Source organism: Orcinus orca, chromosome 20 (genome assembly GCF_937001465.1).
Source record: "Orcinus orca chromosome 20, mOrcOrc1.1, whole genome shotgun sequence".
NCBI lineage: Eukaryota > Metazoa > Chordata > Mammalia > Artiodactyla > Delphinidae > Orcinus > Orcinus orca.
In genome coordinates, this window is record NC_064578.1 from 277047 (window position 1) to 295706 (window position 18660).

An 18660-nucleotide genomic window follows, 5' to 3' on the forward strand; every position below is an offset into this window, starting at 1 on the left:
GTCCGGGGCTCGGGCGGCACCTGCGCCCGCGCACGCCGCGTTCCGGTATCCGGCCGCCCGCCCCGCCCCTCGGCCGCCACGGCCTACCCCGCCGGCGCCATGGCCGCTGCGGTCGGGGACGGGGCGGTGAAACCGCTTCAATGCGCCATGAAGCTGGCCAACGGGGCCATCGAGCTGGACACCGGCAACCGGCCCCGGGTGAGGCGGGCGGGGCGAGGCGGGGGCGGTAGCCGACCCGCGGCCAGCCCGGTGGGCGTGGGCGAGGGCGGGGCTGCGGGGTGGGCGCCTCCAGGCCTCTCCGAAGGCTCCGGGGCGCGGGCTCGGGCTTCGGCCGTGACCTTGGACAGCTCCCGCGGGCTCCAGCCCTCAGTTTTCCCGTCTGTTCATTAAGTCGGGAATATGAGAAGAGGTGTTTTCATTTGTGAAGGGGACTCAGGAGGGTCCGTGAAGCAGCCCTCCAAAGTGTATCTGGCAGACAATCCCGTGCGTTTGTATAGTTTGGGGGCGGGCCCTGTAGCTTTAGTCAGATTCCCGAAGGGGACGGTATCCGTAAGAGGTTAGCTGCGGCTTTCCAGTCGCCTTCAGCGCTTGTTTGGAAGGAAATGCCGGCGGGGGAGGGGTGTGGCTTGTCTCCAAGAACTGGTGTTAATCCTAAGGGTGGCGACCGCATGGAAAAGCCGGCTGAGTCACACCGGGCCGCCCAAGGAGGGGAGGAGGCCGCGGGTGCCTCCGAAAGGCATTCCGGTCTTCCATCCGCTGCCTTCCCCAAGTCGGGATCCTAGGGCAGCAAATGCCCCCACAAGTCAGAAATCCTTCCCGGAACCCATTTTATCCTTATCTGAGGTGTAGACTTAAAGGTGGGTAATTTGAGAACTGGGATGCAGCAAAACAAACAAAAAGCAAAGCACCATGCTATGGTTCCAAACGCCCTGAGCTCTATCAGTGAGCCCTGAACAGGATGGCAGGGTCACCCTTTTGAAAATACTGACATTCTAGTGTCAGACTGCTGCGTGCCCAGGGAATACTTACTCTGGGGTTCGGGAAAGGATTTCCCAGAATCCGAGTCAGAAAGTCATTCTGAGATTTACAACACACTCCCTGATTCACCTTCCAAGAAATATTTTTCTAAAGCCACTGAGTGAATGCCCCTGAGTTACACAGGCAGAGAACTTGTTGCATAGAGTGGAAAATGGCAGCACCTGCCAAGGCTCCTTACCCTGGCCCACTGACAGAGAACCTCCGTTCCTTCCTGTACTGGAGAGAAAGGCAGTGATGCCAGCTTCAAGTCTAGAGAAGAGGGGTACTCTCCATGCCCCAGCAGAGCAGTTACCAGTGAAGCGGCTCGGCCACTGCAGGTGTATCTCACAGATAAGCAGGCACCACTGTTCCTGTGTTTCCACAAGGGCACCGAGCAGGCATGATGGAATTATGCGCCTCTACTGGCCTGACCGCTGCCATTTCTCTTCCCTGGGCACAGGAGGCATATACAGAATACCTGAGGAGCGTCCACTACATCTCCCAGGTGCTGCTAGAAGAAGTGGAGACCTCCAAAGGTACAGCTCCTCGCAGGCCGGGCAGACCGTGGACAGCTTAGCCTTTGATGGGGCCCAGGGCCCCAGGCCTGGGGGTGTCCTGTGTCTTGCCTGCCGGGCCATTAGTCGAAGGTGGACGGCTGAGCGCTCAGTAAGCATGAGCGCAGCAGGGAGCAGGAAGGGCCGGCTGCTGTGACTGAGGGGATGGAGATGGGCTGGGACGTGACCAAAGACTGGACGCTGAACCTCAGTCCAGGGACGAGTGAGCTGCACCATGGTTGAGGGCTGGGGGCAGCATCCCAGCAGAGGGCGCTGCAAAGGCCCTGAGGGAGAGGGTTCCAGACACAAGAAGGGTAGGCAGGCTGGAGAGGGGAAGGTGCAGTTGGGGCCGGCCGGCCCTTGGGATGGGCCTGGGGTTGTTCTGGCACGAGGTGAAGCTCGTGGAGGCTTTGTGGGGAGCGGCCGGCATGGGAGCAGATCCTCCAGGAGGCTCCCACAGTGAGGACAGCAGTGGTGGGACTGCCTGGAGGTGGAAGGAGTGAAGGGCTTGGGGCATGTCCTCTAAAGATGGGCCTCACCAGACATTCTAAGCGGACAGTGAGCTGCCCGGAGTTGGGGGGGAGGGCCAGGGAGCACAGGAGGCAGTGCGGGAGGTGGCAGGAGGAGACATGCGGGAGGAATTGAGGTCTCTGTCAGGAGCACATTCTGCTCGAGGTGTCCAGCAGCCCGACAGTAGTCAGGGAGAGGTGGGAGTCTCCACCCTGGGGAGCTAGGGAGCTCAGCAGAGCTCTGGGCACTTGGAGGAGGGCACGGTGGGAGCAGCCGCGAGGGGTCATCCTAGAGGAGAGACCTGCGAGGTCAGGGAGCCCTCAGAGAAGGGCAGGACTGAGTGGGTGAGGGCCACTGCAATGCGAGCAACGTGGCTGAACGAGGGTGTGGTGAGGGTCTGGCCGTCACGGGAGCGGGGGTGGATCAGGTCTGGTGGGGTCCAGGGGAGAGTGTCAGGTGGCAGCTCCTACACCGTGAGTTTGCTGATAGGAGCGATTCCCAGAGGGAGTGCAGAACAGAAGTCCTCTAGCTGCACCAGGGGTGAGCTTGGACACAGCCAGGGGGCGGGAGATGGGTTTTGAAACTGTTTCTGTGAAACAGCCGTGCTGACTGCAGGGCCCACCTGGAGGAGGGGCTGTAACTAAAGTGAAGCCGCCAGTGAGGAGAAAAGGCCGAGTTAGTTATAGAGAAGGCTCTGATGGTCCAGGCGAGAGGACAGGACAGCCACACACAGGGCCAGGAGGTAAACCCAGGGCAGATGGTCAGAGATGAGGAGGAAGTGGGCTCTCCTTTGTTTCTATCCCAGCAAGAATCTGACTAGTGATAGAGGTGATGGTGACCACCCTTCTTGTCGCTTGCTCCCCAGAAGCCGGGGAAACTGTGACCCCTGACACCTCGAAGATGCTGAAGCTGGCTGAGCAGTGTCTGGAGAGGGCCCAGTCGACAGCTGCCAAACTTGGTGGGTGTCCGGCAGAAAGCCCACCCCCCAAGTCTGCATCTCTCTTTTTTTTTTAATTAATTAATTAATTTTTTGGCCACGTTGGGTCTTCATTGCTGTGCACACGCTTTCTCTAGTTGCAGTGGGTGGGGGCTACTCTTTGTTGCAGTGCGCGGACTTCTCATTGCAGTGGCTTCTCTTTGTTGCGGAGCACAGACTCTAGGCACACAGGCTCAGTAGTTGTGGCTCGCGGGCCTTAGAGCGCAGGCTCAGTAGTCGTGGCACATGGGTTTAGTTGCTCCACAGCACATGGGATCTTCCCGGACCAGGGCTCAAACCCGTGTCCCCTGCATTGGCAGGCGGATTCTTAACCACTGAGCCACCAGGGAAGTCCCAAGTCTGCATCTCCTTTGTGGAATGTCAGGCCCCCGTGCAGACCCTTGGCTACGTATGTCTTACAGGGAAAACATGCCTGAGGCCAGCCATGCCTGTGGCTGCCCCCGTCCCCTCTCCTACCAGCCGACACCGCCGGGTGTACTCAGATGAGGGAGGGAAGCTCTCTCCATTTCTGCCGCCTGAGATCTTCCAGAAGCTTCAGGCTGTAGAGTCACAAAGCTCTAAGAAGTAAGATGGGTCAGAACAGAAGGTGGGCTAAGCCTGGGTTTAGAGGCAAAGTGAGCTAACCATGGTGGATTTAGTCAGAAGGGATCCCAGAATGGAAATACCTGGTGCGTGGCAGAAACAAATGCAAATTGTCTCTGGAGCAAAGCACCTTCAACTTTCATAAAATGAGTGGTACATAGTCAAAGATAACCAAGCACAGAAAGAATCAAGAAACTGTAAATGAGAGGTAGCAGAAACAGACCTGCAAAGTCTTCAGATAGAGTTATGAGACACAGATTATAATACAAACACGCTTTCTGTATTTAGAGAAATAAAAAGCAAGTTTGAAAATACCTGCAGGGAACAAGAAGCTATAAAATCTGACTTATAATAGGGGTCAAATAGAATTTATAATAGGGGTCAAATAAGAACCAAGTAGAAACAAAAATACTGAAATTATTTTTAAACACTAATCAGAAACGACAACAAATTATATCCTCCTGTAAACATACACACATGCACACAAAAAGAAGGGGACAAGTTTAAAACAGCAGAGTAGACCCAGCTGAAGACAGAATTAGAGAATTGGATAAAAGGTTAAAAGATACCCTGCATGGCTCACACACACAAAAAGACATGGAAGGTCTAAGGGGTTATCGGAATTCCAAAGAAAGATGAGAAAGAAAATGCGAGAGGAGCGTTACTTGAGGAGATGAAAGCAATTTTCTAGAACTGGTGAAAGACACTGAGACACAGATGCCAGAATCCCAGCAGGATAAGCAAGAGGATGGGCTCTTCCTGCTGCTGCTGCCAGGCCTTGAGCCACAGCTACACCCTGTCTCTCCAAGTGCAGTTCTGGGGCAGGGCCAGGCACCAGACTTCCATCTCAGTATAGTTTTGTGTCCCCACGACTTTACCTCCTCCCACCCATGAAAGCAGGAAGACGTGGGACCATAAGTTTTGATGGTGAGGGGGCTGTTGGTGGCTGTTACCAAGTAGCTGTGAAACACCCCCCACCCCTACCCCTCTTTCATGGGTTGCAAACTAATCTAGCTGTTTGGCTCACGTGGTGCCTTCACAGAGTTTCATGCTGTTAATAAACACATGTGACTGGTATGCATAAAGGTCTGGAATCCAGGCAGTAGGACCATGTTTCAGGGAGGCAGGTGTCTCCCGCCCACCCCAGACCTCCTCCCTTCTTTACATTCCTGCCTGCCCCCATCACCACCTCCTCACCTTCCGGTCTCAGGGCGGGGCCAGGAAGGGACCTCAGGTGACCAGAGCGTTCCTGGGCTTCCTGGAGCCTGGACAGCAGCTTGTCACCATTCCAGGGAGCTGACACCCCTGGAGGAGGCTTCCCTGCAGAATCAGAAGCTGAAGGCTGCCTATGAGGCCCGGATGGCCCGTCTGGACCCCAGCCAGGCCATGCAGAAGACATCCCTGGTGAGCGGAGTCCAGGAGGGTCTGGAGTGAGGCCGGTGGGGGCAGTAGGCCTTATTCCATCCTTCCCGTCCTAGACCCTGTCCCTGCAGCGGCAGATGATGGAGAACCTGGTGATCGCTAAAGCCCGGGAGAAGACAGTATCCTTTCTGTCCATCCTTAGTGTGCAGAGGCTTCAGCTGAGGGAGGGGACAGGGAAGTAAAGATGCCAGGGTTCAGGTGTGGAAACAGAGTTCCTCCAGTTTCGGAGACACTTGTCCTCAGTGGGTGGTTCCTGCCCAGCCCCGCTTCCTCTCGCCTCCCGGCCTTTGCACAGGCCACCCTGCCCCTCCCAGCACCCACAGACTCCTCTCCACCCCTCAGGTCGACTAGGACTTGCCTTCTCTCCCTGAGCGGGCCTGTCCTCTGGCCCAGCCCCTCCTCCCACCCATCCCAACGGGCCCCGTGTCCGGCAGGGCGCTGGGACGCCGGGGGGTTCGTGCACGCCGCGTTAGAAGGGCCTTGACTCTGCCGCCCCAGCTGCAGAGGAAGATGGAGGAGCGCCGGCTGCGACTCCAGGAGGCCGCCAACAGGTGCGTCTCCGCCTTCGGTCCCGGGACTACTGGGGGGGCCAGGTGGGGACTCCTGCGCCCGCCTGTCCAGCTCTGAGGCCCCCAGACCTGTCCTTTCTCCCAGGAGGTTCTGCAGCCAGGTTGCCCTGACCCCCGAGGACCGGGAGCAGCGGGCCCTCTACGCCGCCATCCTCGAGTACGAGCAAGACCATGTGAGTGCGCGGGGCGGGGAGTCCGCAGGGAGGCCTGGGCCCCTGGGCGCGGCCTTGGCTTGGGGGAGGGCCTTCCCGCGGGCTCTCCCCCAAGGTCTCCTGTCCTGCAGGACTGGCCAAAGCGCTGGAAGGCCAAGCTCAAGAGGAGCCCAGGGGACCTGTCCCTGGTGACCAGCCTGGTCTCCCACCTGCTCAGGTACCGGACGTCGGCCCCTCCCCCGGCTGCAGGCTGATGGCGGAGGAAAGGATTAAGAAGGAGAGAGGAGCGAGGCAGTCTGGGGTGACCGCATGGGCAGCAGGCCACGCTGGCTCTCTCGGAGGCCCCCGCCTGTGACCCCGGGGTCTCCTGTCCGCGGATGGCCTTTCACGGGCCTCCTGGCTACTCAGAGGGGCGGGACAGGCCTTACCAGCAACATTCAGCCGCGAGGACTAGTCCATGCGTCCCTTCTCTGAAATCCCTCACGGCAGGGCCACGTGGCCGTTGGGTGGGGGTCGGGTAAGGGCCTCGCAGGGCTGGCGGGCCTTCTCAGCCCCCGGGTCACCCAGCGAGGGGACTGCAGCCCCAGCCTGACGGGGCTGCCTTCACACACTGCCTCTCCCCCTACTCACAGCGTCCCCGACCACCCCATCTCGCAGCTCCTGAAGAAGCTCCAGTGCGCCGTGTACCGGGCGCTGTACCCCATCGTGAGCAGGGGCGCTGCCTCGGCCCTGGGCTGCCGTTCCCTGCCCCCCGACGCCGACGGGCTGCTGGCTCCTGGAAGCCGGCGGCTCCGGCCCTCTCAGAGCCTCTACTGCATGCCCTCCCCCCCCGAGCCCAGCCCAGCCCAAAGGCCCACAGACGGCGCCTCCGCCAGCGCCCCCATCCCCCCACCCCACCCCGGCAACCCGGACAGAGGGGCAGACGGCAGCCCCACGGGGCCTCCCTCACCCCTGGCGGACACTTCATCCGACCTGCCGGGCAACGACAGCTCCTTCGGGGACCTGGAACAGTTCTTGGCTACTCCTGAGAGGAGGGGCCGGGGCCCTGGGGGGCAGCCTGAGCCCCAGCCCCCAGGGGTGAGGAAGGAGCCGTTGCTGGAGCAGCTGAAGGGCACCGTGCAGGACATACACGACGCCATCGGTGAGGTCCGCGCCACAGGCCGGGTGGGTGGTGGGGGAACTGCGCTGTCCGAAGCCCACGTCCTCGGAAAGCTTGTCAGAGGCCTGGGATGGGCCCGGTCCAGCGGAGCCTTCCTGTGGGTGGCATCCAGGCCGGCCCTGCTCTGCAGAGCCCTCCCCTGGGGCCACGTGTCCAGTTCAGCAGAGAGGCACACACCCTGCCCCAGAGAGCAGCTGGGGCTGGCAGTGGCCAGGGTCTCCATCCCTGGCTGTCTCCTCACGGGGCCACATAGGGAGGACAGCCGGGTCCATTTCAGTCTTGGGTTTGGGGGAGGGTCTGCCGTCAGGGCCTCTGGCTGCCAGGTGGTCCTAGCTGCCCCATTAGGTCCGACCCCCACCCTTCCAAACCCAGGGCTCTAGGTCTGTGCGGCCTGGTGGCGGCTCATCTTAGGTTTTTCCATTTTGAGAAGCGAGTGTGTGTTCCGTGAGGAGCCCAGGGTGGCAGGGGACTTCACGTCCCTTCCAAGGAGGAAGGCTGTGAGGGTTTCCTGAGAACCAGCGAGAGGCCCAGCAGTCAGGGGCCTGTGTTGTCTGGGAGACTCTGGGTGAGCACCCCTTCCTCCCTGGTGGGGGGCGGGTTCCTTCATCTCCCTGGACCTCAGATTTCTTGTCTTCAGATATGCTTCTGACGTTCCTCTGGGTGCCCCAGTTTGGGGTACAGACCCTTTTCAGAAAGAAGCTGTCTTATGCCCTCCCTTCCAGGCTTGTCTCCTTGGCCCCCTGGCGGAGCTGCATATGACCCTGTGACCCCCTAGGGATGAGGGCCCTGACTCCCTGCACCGACCTGGGCCGTAGCGTTCAGAAGTGGGGGGAGGCAGGGCCAGGCAGAGCCCCTCCTGCTGAGCCGGGAAGCTACCTGTGGCTCTGCCCATCCCAAGCTGGCTCTGGGGCGGCAGGGAGGGGCAGGCAGGTGGGGACCCTGCCTGGGCACCCCAGGTTGGCTGCGGGTGGGAGAGGCCTCCAGGGGCTGCCAGCGGGGCTAGAGGTCCCAGCTGTCCCCACAGTGCCTCTGTACCGGCTCTGCTCCCGGCAGACAGGCTGCTCTCGCTGACCCTCCTGGCTTTTGAAGGCCTGAACACGGCCGCCTCCAAAGACCGCTGCTTGGCCTGCATCGAGGAGCCCTTCTTCTCCCCGCTGTGGCCCCTGCTGCTGGCCGTGTACAGGTACGGCCCCGCCGCGTGTGCGTCCCTCAGCTGCCTTCCTCCCAGGTCCCCTCAGGTGTTGCGCGTGTGCAGGCGGTGCCACGCGCACCCTCCCACGGCTCGGGGCGTGGCCAGCTTTCCCCAGCGCCGCCCCTGTCCCCTCCCGGGCGGGGCCCTGGGCCGCTGAGCCTGGCCCCTCTCTGCCCCAGGAGCGTTCACCGCATGCGGGAGGCCGCCCTGAGCAGGAGCATGGAGCTGTACGGGAACGCGCCCCCGGCGGCCGTCGGCGTCCCCACCAAGCTCCTCCCCCGGGACCTCGAGGCCACGGCGGGCGGCGCCTACCCCTACTGTGCTGCCGCCCAGGAGCTAGGGCTGCTGGTCCTGGAGAGCTGCCCCCAGAAGAAGCTGGAGTGCATTGGTGAGGGGGGACGGTTTGGTTGGAGGGAAGGGAGAAGGGAGTCAGATGAGACAGAGTCGAGTCCCGTCCCGGAGGGCGACTGGAGTCTGCGCCTTCAGCCCTCAGCGGCAGGCCCTTCTCCAGTCCGGGGGGTGTGTGTCCCGTGGGACATGAGTGGTGGTGGTCCAGGCTCTGCCCAGCCCTGCACGCGATGGGGGTGGGGCGGCGCCCGGGGCCGTACCGGGACGAGGTCCCCAGCCCCTCACCCGAAGCCTGGCTTCTGCGACGCAGTGCGGGCCCTGCGGGTCACCTGTGCCTGCGCGGAGGACTACTCCCGGGCTCGCGAGGCTGCGCCCCAGCCGGGCATCGCCGCCATGTGAGTCCCAGGAGGCCACGGCCTGTGGTGGGGACTGGGCGGGAGGGGCGGCCTTCAGAGGCCAGGGGAGCGGGAACCCTGCCACCCAGGCCCCGGCCCCGGCGCCTCGGGTTCCCGCCCGGCGCCTGGCCCTGCTTCTCCTTGAGGAGAGTGCGGCCCATTTCCACCAAAGACCCCGGGCTCCAGCCCTGCTGACGACGCAGTCCGGCCCCTCGCTAACCCGGTGGCGTGTGCCCCCCTCAGGTGCATGCTTGGGGAAGCCGCCCCGGTCCTGTCCTGGGGAAGAGCCCGTCCCCTGTGCTGAGCCCCAGCCTGGGGTTCCTGCACTGCCCCTGCCCCAGCCTCCTGAGGTGGGCAGGGGTCTTCCCCACCTGGGTTCTGCCTTATCTCACCTGCACCAGCCTGTAGCCAGCAGCCTGCCCTGGCCCTGGCGCCCACCTGGGGCTGGCGACCCTCACCCTGTGCCAGAGACCGGGGTCGCCCTGAAAGCACCTGTCCTTGCAGCCAGCTGGGTGGGCTGCGGGGTCAGGCCGGGGGACCCACCTGGCTCTCACTGGCCACCATCACTATTGTACCACCTGGTCTCCGAAAAAGTTGCAGCAGGTGAAAGGGCCCCAGAACTGAAAGCATTTCCGAGTCCCAGCTGCAACCCCGCGCTAGCGCGCGCTCTCTCCTCAGGACATCCAAGGAGCTGGGGGGTGGGGTGGGGTGGCGCTGTGTGTCCCTGCAGGTGTGTGGCACCCAGGGAGGTGGGGGCAGGAGTCCCTGGTTGGTCATCAGGTTCAAACCAGTATGCTTCCGTGCTCCTCGCCAAAAGTACTGGCCCGTGGGCCCTGCGCCAGGGTTTTGAGCATCCCTCAGGGCCTCCTTCCCTCACTTAGGTGCCTCTTGCGGAGGGTCTGGGGTACCTGGAGTGGCACGTGAGTGACCCTGATCCCAGGAGTGAGCAGGCTGCCTGGGACACGGGCTATCCTCTCCGTCCTCCCGTCCCCGGGCTCGGGCCAGCTCACGGGAGAGCTTCACTGTGGGGCCTCCCTGGTCCAGCCCTGGGCTCTGCGGCACAGGGTCCCCGTTCAGGATGGCCTCAGCGATCCCAGGTGGTCTTTTGTCACGCTGACCCAAGCCCACCCCCAGCCCCCTGAGGCCGGTGGGCAGGAGAGGCACGGGGACAGCATCCAGCAAGCCCAAAGCTGCTCCAGGGACCTAGCTGGGAGGCTTCAGGGCTGTGGGGACTGAGCAGCGCCCCCGGTCCCTGGAGCCTCCTGGCCGGCTCTGCGTCTCCCCAACAGTGGCGCCGACGACCTGCTGCCCATCCTGTCCTTTGTGGCGCTGAGGAGTGGCCTCCCCCAGCTGGTGTCGGAGTGTGCAGCCCTGGAGGAGTTCATCCACGAGAGGTGGGAGCCTCGGGCCAACGTGGGGGCTGAGCTCGTGCTCCCACCCATGCACGGGGCCCACGGCCCCTCTCCCTGCCCCTCACCCAGCACACTGCCCAGAGGAGCCAGGGGGCCATCCCCTGAGCAGCGTCTGCCTGGGGAGTGGGCTGTCCCCCAGCCCAGCGCCCTGACAGCCCGTGGGACCTCAGCATCCAGGTTCTGCCCCGCAAGGGCAGGTGCCCCTTCCAGAACGTCGGGGTCTCCTTGCATCCCTCCAGTGACAGATGCTTGTGCCACCTCCGTGCAGGTACCTGATCGGAGAGGAGGGTTACTGCCTGACGTCACTGCAGAGCGCCCTGAGCTACGTGGAGCTGCTGCCCCGGCGGGCCCTGGGCAAGTAGCAGAGGACGGGCTGGCCAAGGACTGGCCCAGAGGCACCTACATGGGGCGGTGGGCTGGCCGAGGTGGGGCTCTCGCCCCCGCCTGACATCAGCCCCTAGGGCTCAAGGAGGCCCCTCTGCTCCGGATAGGATGGGGCTGACCCGAGTCAGCTCCCAGGAACCAGGCCCTTCTCTTTCCTGTCCCCACCTGTGAGAGGCCCCGTGCAGGGAAACTGGGCGCCCCTGGGGCCTGCACACTCCAACGGCTCAGTCCGCTGACACCCTGCAGGCCCCGCAAGCCCAAGGACAGAGGGGCCATGGGCCTGACCGAGGGCAGGTCTGCTTCTCTCCCTTCCCGTCCCCCGTGACACGCGGAGCTCCCTGAGCCAGGTTCTTGTCTGAGTCGAGAAGAGAGCCTGTCACCCCACAAGAGGCCTGGGGCCCAGGTGGGTTTAGACTGTGCTGTTTATTGGTCACTGATCACTCTGTCCTGAAGACCCAGGTGTCCCCAGGGCACCTGCCCATGTGTGGGAGCTCTGAGCCACACTCCCACCCTTGGCAATGGGCACGGACATCCTGAGACCGCTGGCGAATCCCCACCCCCACTCAGCCACTTCAGGGTCGGTGTGAACCCAAGGGTCGGCGCCTGCCAGGAGCCCCACCACCTGCCCACCCTGACTGTTACAGGCCCCTGGGCAACCACTGACCCAGCTGGAAATAAAGAGGTCACTGGTGTCTCCGTCAGCGCGGCTCACCTGCTCCCCGTCCCACTGGCCGGGCGGAGGCCTGGGCAGCACAGCCACTCCCAGGCAACCAGCCAGAGCCAGAGGGTCCCAGAGGCCCCTGGGGCCATCGCCAAGCCCAGCCCACCTCCCAGACCTCTGCCCAGGAGTGGGATCCGTGGGGCTGCTCCTTCTAGCACTGGACACACTCGGGGGGGCCTAGCAGGTTGGCAGGGTCAGAGGTCATCACTGGGCAGGATCTGAGCCCGGACCACTCCTCCCGAAGGGTTCCCAGGAGTCATGTTGCTCTCCAGGTGGGGAACACATGCAGGTGGCCCGGCCCCAGCCAGCATCTGTCACCATGGCAGAAAGTGGTGTGGGAGCAGCGTGTGGGTCCCTGGGGAAGGCCCAGCTGGACCTGACTGTGTGTTCTGTGCACGCAGTGTCCCAAGGCTGTGCGGGAACCTCGTGAGGAAAGTGAGGCACAGAAGGGGAAACGCCTTCTCCAGGCCACAGCTCCCGGTGGCAGAGCTCTCTTCGAGCCCAGCACGTTGACTCCGGAGGCCAGAGGGGGCCGGGGACGTGACCCCAAGGGAAGGCCAACCCGAGTTCCGGGGGCAGCTGCCTCTTTCGGGAGCCTTTGTGGGCAGGGGTCCCCTGCCCACCAGCACCCCAGGAACGACAGGCAGGCACCCGCCTGCTCACCCTGCCCTGCCCTCAAAGCTCTCAGTCCCTGAGTCCCTGCCCTCTCCAAAGGAAGCCCCCCAGTCCTGGACACGAGGCCCAGCCAGCCATGAAGCCTGGGGAGGATGACCCCCTGCTCCAGGCCTTGGCGGTCTCAAGGATGGGATTTTAAGCCCCCTTTCATAGAGCAGGTGGACGATGGAGCGAAGCCTGACCGTGGGCGCTCCTGCTGGCTTTGGGGAGCTCTCTGGAGGCGCTGATCAGACGGCCTTCCTGCTGCTGGCTCTGGGCCAGTCCTTCAGCCTCTCCCAGCCTACAGCCTTTCGTAAGACGGTGAGTGATGGATTCTTCACACAGAAAATCCTCCAGATCAACACGAAAAAGGCAGGAGCCCCAGTCAGGAAAATAGCAAAGGCTGTGAACAGGCTGTCTTCAGAAGAACTTTAAAAAGCTCATCAGCATAAGAAGAGGTGTTTAAAGTCATTTTTAAAATCAAGAAATGCAAATTAAAACACTTACAAGACAGACCTTCCCTTGCGCTGAACTGGTGAAGATGAGAAAGCTGGATGAGGAGGAGAGGGGTGTTGCCTGGGAGACTGGACCCAGCCGCGCAGTGTGCTGGGCGGTGGTCCAGGGAGCTGCGGTCCTGGCCAAGGTAGGTATTAACTGACCCTGCCACCCATCTGCTCCGCCCGGCTATAGCCCAGGGTCACAGGAGGACCCCTACGCAGCTGGCGCTGAGGCAGTGTGGCATCCGCCCCCCTGCTGTGTAACAAGCCAGCCCACTCACTGGCTTAAACATGCGACAGCCATTTGCTTTGCTTGTGAAACTCCCACCTCGGCAGGGTTCAGTGGGGACATCTTGTCTCTGCCCCACCTGCAGCATCAGCTAAGTCAGCTTCCAAGTTGGGGTGACCCAAGATCAAGGGGTTGGAGTCATCTGGAGATTTGTCTACACGTCTGCCATCAGCGAGGGCCTCGGCTGTGGGAACAGCCGTGGCGTGGGAGGCCTGCATTCGTTTCCTGTAACTAGCTACTGGGGAGCTTAAAACAACAAAAATTTACTCCCAAAGTCCTGAAGTCTGAAGTCAAGGCGTCCACAGGGCCGTGGCCCAGCAGAGTGCTAGACGAGAACCCTTTCCTGCCTCGTCCAGCTCCGGGGGCTCCTGCAGTCTCTGCCTGTAGCTGCAAGCCTCTGCATCCATCATATGCCTCCTCCCGAAGTACGTAACCTTGCTCCTTACAAAGACGTCATTCTGACAGGGGTTAGTGTCCACCCTAATCCAGTCTGACTTAGTCTTAACTTGATTATAGCTCCAAAGATCCTATTTCCAAATATGTTCACATTCCCGGGTTCATGGAGTTTGGACATTATTCAGCCTTCATTACTCGGCCCCTTCATGCAGCTGCTTTCCTCCCAGTATGTGGCTAGGTCCCAAGATTGAGCGTCTCAAGACAGCAAGGCAGTTTTATGACTTAACCTGGAAAGCCATGCAACGTCACTTCCATTCAACGGGTCTTCTATGGGACTACTCCTCTAAGGGAGGACGGTGCAAAGACCTACTCAGGTTCGAGTGGCACACTGAGACAGAGCCATGCTCCCTGGAGTAGCACACAACAGTTAACAGCAAACACCTGGGGCCACGCAAACAGCACTCAGAGCAGGAGCGGAGAAGCAGGGCTGGATACAGAGCAGAACGTCGGATCCGGTGCCTGGAAGCGACTCTGACCTAGGCAGAAAAGCGCCTTCACGCCGCCTCAAAGAGGCCCGGGTTGCTGATTTGTTGGGGTTTTTTGGTGGGGGGAGGAGGGTGCGGCGCCCCCAGCAGTGGGAGCGCGGAGTCCTAACGACTGGACCGCCAGGAAAGTCTCCTGAGGTTGCAGTTTTAAATGACGCTGAAACGCCCGGCCGGCTTCCACCTGGAGCACTGGCCCCCGCCAGAGGGCGGCTCGACCCCTCCCTCCCTCCCTCCCGTATCTGGTCAATCCCGTTAGGCAACGAGAAGGGGCCTGTCCCTGTTGGGGTAGCCCCGCCCCCAGGAGATTGCCCCGCCCCGCGTCCGGTCCCCGCTCCCGGCAGGCGCACGAAGAGCCACGGTACCTGCTCCCTCGGCACCCTGGCGCTCCCGAGGGTCCAGCTCAGGAGGTCGGCGCCCGCCTCGGTGGGGGCGTCCGCGGTGTGCCCCCTGTCCTTGGCTCCGCAGTCCGTGGACGTTCGTGCCCCCGGGCCCTCACCAGGCCCCGCCCCGTCCGCGTTGCGGAGGGGGCGGTGCCCGAAGAGACCCCGCCCCTAACGTCACGGCCGAGGGGTGGAGCCGGCCCGACGGAAGCGAGGTGCTGCTGGAGAGGCCCGAACAGAGCAGCGGGCGCTCGGGGACTGCTGGTGAGAGACAGGTAGGGCTGTCGTCCTCCGGGCCCACAGCACGATCTGCTGGGCAAAGGGGTCTCTGCTCGGGAAGGGAAACTCAGGTGGCGTACGTCTCCAGGGAAGGGGGTGCTGTAGATACCAGGGGCGCACAGTTGGTGGGGGACCTGTGGATGCAGGCGAGGGCTCTGGAGGCGCGCAGCGGGCAGGGAGGGGCCTCTGCGTCCTGATACCCTATTCCCGCCCGCCAGCATGGGCAGCAGCTCGCTGTCCGAGGACTACCGTCTGTGCCTGGAGCGCGAACTTAGGCACGGCCGCGCGGGCGTGTGCGGGGACCCATCGCTACGCGCCGTGCTCTGGCACATCCTGGTGGAAGACTTCGACCTGCATGGGGCGCTGCAGGATGACGCGCTGGCACTACTCACCGATGGCCTGTGGGGCCGCGCCGACCTGGCCCCTGCGCTACGCGGCCTGGCCCGCGCCTTCGAGCTGCTGGAGTTAGCCGCCGTGCACCTGTATCTGCTGCCTTGGAGGAAAGAGTTCACCACCATCAAGGTAGGGCGCCGAGCCGAGTGGGGACCCCTGCCCAGGCTACTGAGAGTTGGCTACCATCGGGACGGTGGCTACCGTCGGGCCTAAGGGATTTCAGGTGTCCTCAGAGGCTGATAGGTTTCAGAGAGCTCAGTGTGCTGAAGGGTCCTGGGCGTGTTGGTGCATCTCTTGGCCGAGGTTCCCCTTTGTACTCCTGGGGCTGAGAACATGGGGTGGGTGGAGGTCACCCGTTTGGATACCTGCCTTCCGAGGGGGATCCTGGTCCTTAAAGCTTGCATCACTGCCCTCCCCAAAGTAGCCTTGTGGCCCCAGTTACCATAGAAATCCTAGGACAGACACACAGGAAGGACTGGGCATTCCAGGGTCACCCTAATCTCTCCAGGAGAGATTTGTGGCTCCATTTGTGGAAGATGACATGGTTATCCCCTATGAAGTAGGCAGGGGCTGGGGGTGCCCCTGCATGTCCTAGTGGAGCCGGGCTAAACAAGTACCTAGCTCACCCCACAGCCTGGGTAGAGCTGAGCCCAGGGCCGGCCGGGCCCCTCCAGGTGAGCTGCAGGCTGGCAGGAGGGGGCAGGCTGCCTTCTGCTCTGAGCTAATTCAGAAGAGTGGGAAGGTAATGATGTCACTGGGCACGTGGGCGTCCGCCTCCACTGGTTGCCATGGCAGCAGCAGCCTCTCTCAGTGAGGTGAGCCGTGGAGCCCACTGCTCCACTGGGACACCTGCTGTTCTGAGGTTCTAGGACTTTCATTCATCCGTTCAGACGAGGGCAGGATGCAGCCCCATGGGGGGCCAAGAGCAGAACAGACAGGCCTGATCTTGACACGCTCACGGGCTTCAGCACTGGGCAGACCTGGATGGGGTCTGCTTCTGCCGGCTCTGTGGCTTGGGGCAAGTTACCTAATCTTTTGGAATCCATTCCTTCCTCCATGAAGCAAACACGAGGACAGTCTAGCGCAAGGTCCATTGTGAGGGGTGAAAGCCCAGCCCTGAGAACAGTCTTACAGCAGTGCCCCATCTGTGGAGGTACTCTCATCAGCTGTAAGCAAAGGTACACTCACAGGGTCCCAGGATCAAGGAACTGTAGACACGTGAGAGACACGTTATCACCATCCTAGGGACGCTTCTAGTTCCTTTGCAGCCTGGAGCCTCCAAAAACTACAGATGTTCCATCCGTGTGGTGGAAAGCTGCACAGCTGGAGAAGTGAATGGCTAGGCCTCTGTCGTGTCAGGGAAAGCTCTCAGAAACTGGAAAAGCAGAGTTCAGAATGAGGCGTTTAGGAGGCTACCTGCTCAGAGCAAATAAGCACCTGTATTCTTTGTTTGCATGACCACTCAGCAGGTACACGGGAAACTAACTAAAGTAGCAAACCCCCACAGGTGAGAGGAGGTGGAGGGGACCCAGAGGGCAGCGAGATTTCTCAACAGGGCCTCTTTATTTAGTTTGTTCTATGACCCAGGTGAAATGTGTTAGATTAAAAAATTGTGATGCTTGGGCCTACCTCAGCCAGTGAGATCAGAGTTTCTGGGGGTGGCCCTGAGCATCTATGGTTTTTTTGTTTTTGGCCGCACAGCCTGCGGGATCTCAGTTCCCCGACTGGGGACTGAACCCAGGCCCCAGCAGTGAAAGTGCCAAATCCTAACCACAAGACCACCAGGGAACTCCCAGCATGTATGTTTTTCAACAGCTCCTCTGGAGGGAGCGTCAGCACATCCCAGACCGCCTTGGGGCCATGCCACCCCCTGGGGTGAGGATGGGGGCCCCCAAGCAAGGGAGTGCAGCTGAGGCGGGGGCAGGTCTGCGGGAGGGTGGGCTGCCGCCGACCAGCCCCCTCCCTTGCAGACTTTCTCAGGGGGCTACGTGCACGTGCTGAAGGGCGCACTCTCGGAGGACCTCCTCATCCAGAGCTTCCAGAAGATGGGCTATGTGCGCAGGGACGACCACCGCCTTATGGTGGCTGCCCTGCCCCCCGCCCGCCAGCTTGTGCAGGTGGCCCTGGGCTGCTTTGCCCTGCGGCTGGAGTGTGAGATCCTGGGCGAGGTGCTGGCGCAGCTGGGCACCAGCATGCTGCCAGCCGAGGAGCTGCTGCAGGCACGGCGGGCCAGCGCGGATGTGGCCTCCTGCGTGGCCTGGCTGCAGCAGCGACTAGCCCGCGAAGAAGAGCCACCACCTGTTCCCCCCCGTGGCTCCCCGGCCCGGTGCCAGGCCCGGCTGGACCTGTACCGGGACCTGCAGGAGGATGAGGGCTCAGATGAGACCAGCCTATACGGGGGACCCTCGCCAGGCCCCGACTCACCCCCCTCGGAGCTAGCCTGCCAGCCTCTGTTCTGGGAGCAGAGCGCCAGACTGTGGGGCGTGGGGGGCGGGGCCTGGGAGGCTGAGGCCAGCAGCCCGGCCTCGGAGGAGGAGCCCGAGGCCGAGGCCTTCTCCCTCCTCTCACTGCGCCAAGAGCTGCTCAGTCGGCCCGGAGACCTGGCCGCCCCCCGAGCCCCTGGAGCCCCTGAGCAGGCCAGCCCCCCCCGAGTCCCCGAGCCCCCCGGCTACCAGACACACAGCTGCCTGGGCCCTGGCGCCCTCCCCACCCTCTGCTGTGACACGTGTCGCCAGCTGCACACTTCCCACTGTGCCACCCTGGCCACCTGCCGCCCGGGCCACCCTTTGCGCGCCCTGCACGGAAACCACCAGCGGCGCCTGTGGCTGCAGCGAGCCCAGGTGGACACCTTGCTCTACGATGCCCCTAGGCCCGCCTGGCCCTAGGCCCAGGGCTTTCTGGAGACATGTTCCGTGGTGCTTTTCTGGGCCTCATCCCTCCTCAGACCCGGGCCACTGGCCACCCTGCCCCTCCTGCCCCCCAGGGGTGCTGAGCACAGCGGCAGGTCGGGGGGCATGGAGACTCAACCCCGCTACGTGAGAGGTGGGGGCCGTCTTCCTCGGAAAGCTGCCGGCCCGCCCCCAGGGAGCACCCTCTCCCTCCTCTCCCACCCCTCCCCGGCCCCACCACTGGCCCCAGCGCCACAGCTCCTGACCTGCTCCCTGCAAGTGCCCAAAGGGGTGCTCCACAGAGGAGTGTCCTTGGGGGCTCAGGTGACCTCATGAGCCCCGGAGCTTTGCTAAGACCATTCTAGGGGCTCTGCCAGGTGCATGGCTGACCCGGCTGAGGGGACCTGGTCCCCCATGGGTGTCACAGACCAGCACTGAATGAGCTGAGTGCTGGCCTTAGACCAGCCCCATGGGCTCCAGTCAGAGCTGGGCGGGGAAGTTGGACCCAAGGACAGAAGAGAAATGATCTAGTCTCCAGCCAGAGTGAGTGCCCAAGAGTTCCAGAGAACAGCAGGCGGGAGACGGGGAGCCACGGAGCCCGAGAGGCTGTCACCCCACTTCCGGGTGGAGCGTGGGGGCTTCTGAGCAATCAGTACCCCAGCAGCCTCCCTGCTACATCTTCCTGCTGTCCGGCTTCGGAAGGCAGGGTGAGAGATCTCCAAGGCTCCCACCCCAGAGCCCACCTGGGTCCCGTGGTAAAGATGCACCAGCTGCCAGCCGCCAGCCCGCTCACAGGGCTGGAGGGGGTGGGTCTGCTCACCTGGGCCTGGGGTGGGGCCAGTCTTGTGTGTGGCCCCTCCCCCCACACCTGTCTGTCACGCGAATCACAACCTCAAAGTACATTAAAGGACGCTGGATCCAGCTG

The 18660-nt window shown here is 62.4% G+C and overlaps 2 protein-coding genes across 17 annotated transcripts; both read left to right on the forward strand.

Moving 5' to 3' along the window:
• The first annotated feature begins 64 nt into the window (after positions 1-64).
• Positions 65-12584, forward strand: VPS9D1 (VPS9 domain containing 1). Of its 15 annotated transcripts, XR_007474366.1 has the most exons (18): positions 65-198; positions 1478-1553; positions 2947-3039; positions 3480-3642; positions 4953-5064; positions 5139-5201; positions 5581-5633; positions 5719-5824; positions 5935-6020; positions 6436-6944; positions 8016-8145; positions 8334-8542; positions 8813-8897; positions 9779-9817; positions 10187-10291; positions 10578-10663; positions 10940-11096; positions 11816-12584. XR_007474366.1 is itself a non-coding variant. In XM_049703565.1 (17 exons), the coding sequence occupies exons 1-17, from the start codon at positions 100-102 to the stop codon at positions 10975-10977; spliced, it is 2052 nt and encodes a 683-aa protein (XP_049559522.1). In that variant the 5' UTR covers positions 65-99; the 3' UTR covers positions 10978-12584. The 15 variants fall into 15 exon arrangements, 11 of the variants coding, with proteins under 11 accessions (XP_049559522.1, XP_049559524.1, XP_049559526.1 ...); XR_007474367.1 differs by lacking the exon at positions 10940-11096 and having other exon boundaries at positions 10549-10663; XM_049703565.1 differs by having other exon boundaries at positions 10940-12584.
• Positions 12585-12739: 155 nt separating this feature from the next.
• Positions 12740-18656, forward strand: SPATA2L (spermatogenesis associated 2 like). 2 transcript variants are annotated; one of them, XM_004280047.4, is made up of 3 exons: positions 12740-14450; positions 14673-14976; positions 16818-18656. In XM_004280047.4, the coding sequence occupies exons 2-3, from the start codon at positions 14674-14676 to the stop codon at positions 17730-17732; spliced, it is 1218 nt and encodes a 405-aa protein (XP_004280095.1). In that variant the 5' UTR covers positions 12740-14450; position 14673; the 3' UTR covers positions 17733-18656. The 2 variants fall into 2 exon arrangements, with proteins under 2 accessions (XP_004280095.1, XP_033262119.1); XM_033406228.2 differs by having other exon boundaries at positions 12740-14439.
• The last annotated feature ends 4 nt before the right edge of the window (positions 18657-18660 follow it).

Bases quoted from the DNA above. Each gene is read 5' to 3' on its own strand.
- SPATA2L (XM_004280047.4), top strand. From the start codon at position 14,674: ATGGGCAGCAGCTCGCTGTCCGAGGACTACCGTCTGTGCCTGGAGCGC. The intron at 14,977-16,817 runs GTAGGGCGCCGA...CCTCCCTTGCAG, and splicing joins AAGAGTTCACCACCATCAAG to ACTTTCTCAGGGGGCTACGT.
- VPS9D1 (XM_049703565.1), top strand. From the start codon at position 100: ATGGCCGCTGCGGTCGGGGACGGGGCGGTGAAACCGCTTCAATGCGCC. The intron at 3,040-3,479 runs GTGGGTGTCCGG...TATGTCTTACAG, and splicing joins GTCGACAGCTGCCAAACTTG to GGAAAACATGCCTGAGGCCA. The intron at 5,202-5,580 runs GTATCCTTTCTG...CTGCCGCCCCAG, and splicing joins CTAAAGCCCGGGAGAAGACA to CTGCAGAGGAAGATGGAGGA.